The sequence below is a fragment of the Suricata suricatta genome, chromosome 2 (assembly GCF_006229205.1).
Source record: "Suricata suricatta isolate VVHF042 chromosome 2, meerkat_22Aug2017_6uvM2_HiC, whole genome shotgun sequence".
NCBI classification, from domain to species: domain Eukaryota; kingdom Metazoa; phylum Chordata; class Mammalia; order Carnivora; family Herpestidae; genus Suricata; species Suricata suricatta.
In genome coordinates this window covers 177,873,517-177,881,824 of record NC_043701.1, presented here as the reverse complement: position 1 = coordinate 177,881,824, position 8,308 = coordinate 177,873,517, and the positions used below count along the sequence as shown (strand labels likewise).

At 48.7% G+C, this 8,308-nt stretch overlaps 1 protein-coding gene across 1 annotated transcript in view; it reads right to left on the bottom strand.

Annotated features, from left to right (window-relative positions):
- The window catches only part of DMBT1 (deleted in malignant brain tumors 1), a 67,655-nt gene that overhangs the window by 21,364 nt on the left and 37,983 nt on the right, over nucleotides 1–8,308 (bottom strand). Inside the window, 6 exon segments of the mRNA XM_029920547.1 lie at nucleotides 211–534; nucleotides 3,148–3,174; nucleotides 3,766–3,795; nucleotides 4,586–4,909; nucleotides 7,499–7,525; nucleotides 8,115–8,144. Of these exon segments, the coding sequence (XP_029776407.1) occupies nucleotides 211–534; nucleotides 3,148–3,174; nucleotides 3,766–3,795; nucleotides 4,586–4,909; nucleotides 7,499–7,525; nucleotides 8,115–8,144 (762 nt within the window).

Below are 8,308 nucleotides of genomic sequence, written 5' to 3'. Positions count from 1 at the left end.
CAATAACGGCTTCATGGGGCCTGGCGGTTTGACACCTGCCCTGATTTACCATCTCCACACCTGGCAGCCTGATGGAAACTGACACTGATTCTGGCATGGAGTTAGACTTGAGGAAGACAGGGAGGATATAAGTAGCTTCAAGCGAGCTGAGCAGCATATGAGGCCTGCCTCCCCTCCAGCAAGAGAACCACCGAACGACGAGAGGCTCACCAGAGCAGATGACACCGGCGTCCTCCCCATGGCCACAGTTGTGTGAGTTCCAGCCATTGTGGGGGCAGCGCCACAGGTAGGACTCTTGCCCGGAGCAGCGCACGTCATCCAGCACAATGGGCCCTGAGCCCTGACCGAACCGGGCATTTCCTGGCGCCGACGTGGCCCAGCCACAGCCCAGTTGCCTGCACACCACGTTGGCGTCACTGAGGTCCCAGCTGTCGTCACACACGGTGCCCCAGGAGCCTCGGTACAGGACCTCCACTCGGCCTTGACACCGGTTACCTCCATTCACCAGCCTCAGGGCCAAACCTGATTCATTGCCTAGCAGGAGACAAGAAAAATATCTTTCATGTTCATAGTGTTGGAAAAGCTCCTGAGGTCTGAGTGGATAAGTACTCTAGGGCCTATGACTTCTGGGATCAGGTTAAGGCTGCCCAGCGCCAGACTCTCTGAAGCTTCCTCACCATTACTCATCATCCAGGGGTTACTTTAGGTGCCCTTGAGTGTCAGAGGACTTATGTATGGTCACTGATGGGTTGCCCACAATGTCAGCATTTCAATTGCTGACCAAGGTCATGGGACACAGGGGCGATGGTGAAAGTCAGCAGCATGACCTAGGACCTCAGCCACCAAATGAGCCCCTACTTCAAACCCAGAGATCCTACCCAGCCACCACCAAGAAGATGTCCTAGGACCTAGCATTGAGAGCGTATACCTTTACCTGAGCGTCCTATATTATGGACCCTACATCTGGCTCTGAGGCTTCTTCTGAACGTTCCTGAATTGCTGACCACTGATTTAGGTCACACTCAAGCCAAACTGTACTAAATCTTAAAAAGTCCATGAACCCTAAGAATATCCTGATAGTGGGCAGAAGTAATTATCACTGATTCTTAGCGGTGCATACTTAGAGCTCTCTGGGCCAGTGGGTGGCAGAAAAGAAACAAAACATGGGAGTATTAGGCCTGCCTGTGGGAATGTCATTTGCCACATCCAGCCCGACAGCAGATATCATGAGTGCTTGGTCTCACTGGACCCTGCCCTTTGCACCCTGTGAAGTGGACTGGGCCATGACATTGTGTGCCTCTCATTCTTTCGGGCATGTATAAAATGAGAACTGTGTTCTCCAGAGGAGATGGGCATGTGCAGCAAGCCCATGACAAGATGACCAACTCCGTAGCCATTAGGAAAACCCAAATCCTAAGTACACAGAGTGTTAGTGAGCAAGTTGGGCCACTAGGACTACAGTGAAAGAGACCGATGAAAAGTCATTGAGGATATAGAGAGAGTAAACTTTCAGATACTGCTAGTGGCACCTAAAATTGGTGTGGCTGCTGTGACAAAAAAGTCAGTGTTTCCCCAACAATGAAACATAAAGTCATCATTTGACCGAAACATTCTAGTGTTAGATATTTACCCAATGATTTAAAAACAGGAGTTCAAACAAAAAAATTGAACACAGAAGGCATGGAAATGCTATTCCAATTCACCAAATATAAAAATAATCCACATGGCCTTTAATAGATGAATGGAAAAAAAAGGGGAGCTAGGAATGCTGCTGCCAATGTGCACATGTGCCAACATGGGGAACCTTGAGCGAGTCTGTTGCCAGAGAGAAGCCAGTCACCAAAGGCCACATATTCACTGAATCCATTCATAGTCAATGTCCAGAAAAATGAACCCATGTTGCTCAGAGTCAGACAGCTGAGGACCAGAGAGAAATGGGATTGGTTGTGAATGGCAAGGTTATGGAATTTTCATTAAGGGCATGAAAGATTCTATAAGTAGATACTGTGATGGTTGCACCACTTGTGAGTATAGTAAACAGTGTGGACTCTGTACTTTAAAATGGTAAATGGTGTGGTAGTGGTGAAGCCCAGAGACACAAAGAGCAGAATATCAAGCACTCTTTGGCCATTTTCTACAGTCTTGACTCACAGAGCCCATAATCCCAGACCAATTCAGGATTGAAGGAAGTAGGAGGAGAGATTCCTACTGTCCCTAAGGAAGATGGACACCAGCCTTAGGCGCAATCCAGGCCATCCCAGTTTCCCTATGGACACTGCAGCTTCAGCACAGAACGGGATCTTGAACCTTGGCCAGCTCCAGAGAAGAGTGCGACATGGCTTGACACTCCCAGGAGAGGCAAGGCTCTGTGGGTGGACTGTGGAAATTTGGGCAGCATTTAGCAAAGAGTATTTGGGAGAGAACGAAGCTGTGAAAGAGGAGAGATCTTTTGGGTCAGAAATCACTTACCCTGAATTTTAGTTATGGAAATTGTCATTTCTGTTGAGTAAAGCAGAAAAGACCTCTATCCATGAGGATCAAGTAGGCCCTACTGTCCCAAATTTCCATCTCTCCTGAGGAATAGGACAGAGGGCATGGGGACCTGACCAGGCAATCAGAGCACATGCACATGGCTCTGGAGACTCATGTCTTCCCAAGCAGGCATCAGAGTCCTGCCAAGGCATGTCAGCCAGAGACTGGGGGACAAATGGAGTCCTTCTCCTGGTCACACAGAGACCTGGCACAGGCATATGCCCCTCACATGCACAAAGCCAGCAACAGTGAGGCCCAGACACATAATAGAAAATTGTGGTAAGACAACACTGGGAACAGGCAGTCTTGGAACATTTCCATCCTGATACTCGTGACATAGACCCACCAATAATTAACTTATTATGTGACACACTGACTCTCTCCTAACATAAGAGAGGTTGAGCTGGGATCCTGTCACTTATGAACAAAAGCATCCTGACTAGTAAATCCCATGAGTGGTCCATGGCAGGGTATAATAACTCTTGTGGGGAAACAGAATACCCCACGCAGAAATGGTGGTTTGGATGGAAGCTGAACCGACATTTAGATTCTGCACCCAGAGCAGATGTTTACAGTATTGATGAGAATATTTTGGCAAGATCCCGGGATGCTTACCATAGGAAGGACTTGTATACCACCAATCTGGAGAGAAAAACAAAGTTGAATTAGAAAGAAGGGTGAGTGACTCAAGGTGGGCTCAAGTGACTCTTAGGTGGGCCAAAGATAATGGGGTGCCAGAGTTCTACAGCCATGAGGAAAAGCGTTCTCTGCTGAAAACTCTGCATGAGCCAAATCCCACCCACAATGTCCACCACAATAGCAACAAGGTTGTGCACTCTGCAAGAGTAAGTGCCATGCTATCATGACAGTGTTGTTTGCAAATGCACCATTTCGGCTCAAGATGGGGAATACAACATGAAAAATCTCTATCCTTCCAACCCATATACTATTTGGTCCAAACAATCCAATCAGGCAAAAGAGATCCAGAGAGAGTCTGATCTGTCACCTAAGTCTCAGTGAGGACAGTGTACTCTGAGTACTCTTACTTCACTGAGCCAGAAAGGACAATCAGTGTGTTGTGGGCTCAATGGGAACCGTCTACATACTCGAGAGTGATCAGGGAAGGGCTAGGAGACATAAAATCTCCAGAGTTCCCTACAGATATAAATTTAGGGGCCTGGGTTGGGAAAAAGAGGGGAGAGATGCTCAGGAGTCAAAGGCAGCAGAACTCACCTGGTGTGGTCGTGGGCTGGGACTGGGCAGCTGGGAAGAGACAAGAGAACATGAGACCCTGCACAGAGCTGGCACAACTGGACGCAAAGAGGAAGGACTGAGCAGGTCAGACACCACTGATGCTAGTCACCCACTATGGACGGTGGGGCATGTGACCTCCACACTCTGAACTGACGCCCCTCTTTAAAGGCCCAACCAGACCAAGAACATGATTACACATGTCAAGGGAATGGCCCCATGTCTATAAGTGGTGACCAAGTCGACACAAAACCAGTCTTCTGCTTTGAGCCTCTAGATGCTCACTATGCCAGCAAGAACGAGGAGTCCTGCTCCCACCCAAATGCAATGGTTCCTCTTAGAGGCCTAACCAGGGGTCATGACAAAGTTTGCCTGGCAGTCATTGCAGAAGCAGCTGCCCTTCACAGCATAAACCCTCTGCATGGACCGGGCATCACACTTCCCAGAAGGGAGATACAGTCGGGGACTCAGGACCCACAACACGGGGAGCAGTGGACACACACATACTGGTCTGCAACCCTAGCCCTGGGTCCCACAAGACACATCCATTCAGCAGACAGATCTTTCGGTGCCAGCTGCACTGTGGCAGGAGGCCAGTAACGGCTTCATGGGGCCTGGCGGTTTGACACCTGCCCTGATTTACCATCTCCACACCTGGCAGCCTGATGGAAACTGATAGATTCTGGCGTGGAGTTAGACTTGAGGAAGACAGGGAGGATATAAGTAGCTTCAAGCGAGCTGAGCAGCATATGAGGCCTGCCTCCCCTCCAGCAAGAGAACCACCGAACGACGAGAGGCTCACCTGAGCAGATGACACCGGCGTCCTCCCCATGGCCACAGTTGTGTGAGTTCCAGCCATTGTGGGGGCAGCGCCACAGGTAGGACTCTTGCCCGGAGCAGCGCACGTCATCCAGCACAATGGGCCCTGAGCCCTGACCGAACCAGGCACTTCCTGGCGCCGACGTGGCCCAGCCACAGCCCAGTTGCCTGCACACCACGTTGGCGTCACTGAGGTCCCAGCTGTCGTCACACACGGTGCCCCAGGAGCCTCGGTACAGGACCTCCACTCGGCCTTGACACCAGTCACTTCCATTCACCAGCCTCAGGGCCAAACCTGATTCATTGCCTAGCAGGAGACAGGAAAATTACCTTTCATTTTGTTACTTTAGGAAGAGCTCCTGAGGTCTGAATGAATTAGAATAACTATAGGGCCCATGACTTTTGGGATCAGGTTAAGGCTGCCCAGCACACGACCCTCTGAGGCTTGCTCACCATTACTCATCATCCAGGGGCTACTTTAGGTGCCCTCAAGTGTCAGAGGACTTATGTATGCTCAGTGATGGGTTTCCCACAATAGCAGTAATTCAAAGTCTGACCTAGGTCATGGATACAGAGGCAATGGTGAAAGCCAGCAGCATGACCTAGGACCTCAGCCACCAAATGAGCCCCTACTTCAAACCCAGAGATCCTACCCATCCACCACCAAGAAGATGTCCTAGGACCTAGCATTGAGAGTGTATACCTTTACCTGAGTGTCCTATATTGTGGACCGTACCTCTGGCCCTGAGGCTTCTTCTGAACATTCCTGAACTGCTGACCACTGATGGAGGTCACACTCAAGACCAAAATTGTACTGAATCTTAAAAAGTCCATGAATCCTACAAATATCCTGACAGTGGGTGGGAGTAACTATCACTAACTCTCAGCTGTGCATATTTAGAGCTCCCTGGGCCAGTGGGAGGCCGAAAAGAAACAAAACATGGTAGCATTAGACCTGCCTGTGGGAATGTACCTTGCCACATCCAGCCCGACAGCAGACATCATGAGTGCTTGGTCTCACTTGGACCCTGCCCTTTGCACCCCGTGAGTCAGATGGGCCATGACCATTATCTGCTTCTCATTTTTTCAGGCAGGTATAAGAAGAGAACTGTGTTCTCCAGAGGAGATGGGCATGTGCAGCAAGCCCATGACAAGATGACCAATTCTGTAGCCATTAGGAAAACGCAAGTCTTAACTACATAGAGAGGTAGAGAGCTAGTCGTGTCTATTAGGACTACCATGAAATAGACTGAAGAAGACGTGCCATTGAGGATGTAGAGAAAGCAACACTTTCAGATACTGCTAGTGGCACTCAAAATCGGTGTGGCCGCTGTGACAAAAAAGTCAGGTTTCCCCAAGAATGAAACATAAAGTCATCATTTGACCGAAACATTCCAGTGTTAGATATTTACCCAGAAGATTTTGAAGCAGGTGTTCAAACAAAAAAATTGAACACAGAAGGCATGGAAATGCTATTCAAATTCATCAAAGATAAAAAATAATCCGCATGGCCTTTAATAGATGAATGCAAAAAAGGGGGAGCGAGGAATGCTGCTGCCACTGTACAAATGTGCCTCCATGGGGAACCTTGAGCAAGTCTGTTGCCAGAGAGAAGCCCGTCACCAAAGGCCACATATTCACTGAATCCTTTCATAGTCAGTGTCCAGAAAAATGAATCCATATTGACCAAAGGCAGACAGCTGAGGACCAGAGAGAAATGGAACTGGTTGTGAATGGTGAGGGTGTGGAATTTTCATTATGGGCATGAAATATTCTGGAAATAGATATAGTGACAGTTGTACCACTTTTGAGTATAGTAAACAGTGTGGATTCTGTATCTTAAAAAGGTAAATGGTGTGGGAGTGGTGAAGCCCAGAGACACAAAGAGCAGAATATCAAGAACTATTTGGCCATTTTCTACAGTCTTGACTCACAGAGCCCATAATCTTAGTCCAATGCAGGATTGAAAGAAGTAGGAGCAGAGACCTATGGAAAATGAGCTTCCAGGCTGTAGGGGAAATTCAGGCCATCTCAGTTGCCCCATGGACACTGCAGTGTCAGCACAGAACTGGACCCTGAACCTAGGCGAGCCCCAGAACAGAGTGTGACATGGCCTGAAACAGTGGGAGAGGCAAGGCTCTGTGGCTGGACTGTGCAATGTGGGCAGAATTAAGCAGAGAGTACTTGGGAGAGACCAAAGTTCTGAAATGGGAGAGCTCATTTTGGGTCAGATATCACTTGCCCTAAGTTTTAGGTATGGAAATCGTCATCTCAATTAAATAAAGTATGCAAGAACTCTGTCCGTGAGAATCAAGTAGGCCCTACAGTGGCAAATTGTCCCACTCTCCTGAGGAATAGGACGGTGGGCATGGGGACCTGACCAGATAATCAGAACACATGCACATGTGTTCTGGTGACTCATGTCCTCCCAGGCAGGTAACAGAGTCGTGCCAAGACATGTCAGCCAGGGACTGGGAGACAAATGGAGTCCTTCTGGTGACACAGAGGCCTGGAGTTGGCATCTGCCCCTCACATACAGAATGCACAGCAATAGTGAGGCCCAGGCACATAAAAGAAAATTGTGGTAAGAAAACAGTCTTTTGATCCCGATGCTCCTGACACTAGACCCACCGCTAACATCCATTTATGTGACACACTGACTCTCCTAGCATAAGAGAGGTTGAGCTGGATCCATGTCACTTGTGAACAAAAGCATCCTGATTAGTAGATCCATTGAGTGGTCGGTGGCAGGACATCATAATTCTTGTGGGAAACAGAACACCTCATGCAGAATACCGTAGTTAGGATGGAAGCTGAACATACATATGGATCTTCACCCAGGCCAGGGGTTTACGGTATTGATGAGAATATTTTGGCAGGATCCCAGGATGCTTACCATAGGAAGGACTTGTATATGACCAATCTGGAGAGAAAAACAAAGCTGAATTAGAATAGATGGCGAGTGAATCAAGGTTGGCTCAAGTGACTCTTACACGGGACCAAAGATAATGGGATCCCAGGAGTTCTACGGCCATGAAGAGAATGTCCTCTGCAGAGAACCGTGCCTGAGCCAAATCCCACCCACAATGTCCACCTCAATGGCAACAGATGGTGCATTATGCAGAGGAAATGCCATGCTATCGTGACAGTGCTGTTCGGAATTGCATCACTTCGGCTCCATATAGGGAATACAACATGAAAAATCTCTATTCTTCCAACACATGTAGTATTTGTGCCAGACAACCAGTCAAGCAGAAGAGTTCCAGAGAGAGTCTGATCTGTCACCTAAGTCTCAGTGAGGACAGTGTACTCTGAGTACTCTTACTTCACTGAGCCAGAAAGGACAATCAGTGTGTTGTGGGTTCAACGGGAACTATCTACACACTCGAGAGCGATCAGGGAAGGACTAGGAGACAGAAAATCTCCAGAGTTCTCTACAGATATAAATTTAGGGGCCTGGGTTGGGAAAAAGAGGGGAGAGATGCTCAGGAGTCAAAGGCAGCAGAACTCACCTGGTGTGGTCGTGGGCTGGGACTGGGCAGCTGGGAAGAGACAAGAGAACATGAGACACTGCACAGAGCTGGCACAACTGGACACAAAGAGGACGTACTGAGCAGGTCAGACACCACTGATGCCTGTTCCTAGCTATGGACAGTGGGGCACATACCCTCCATACCCTGGAAGGATGCTCCTCTTCAAAGTGCCA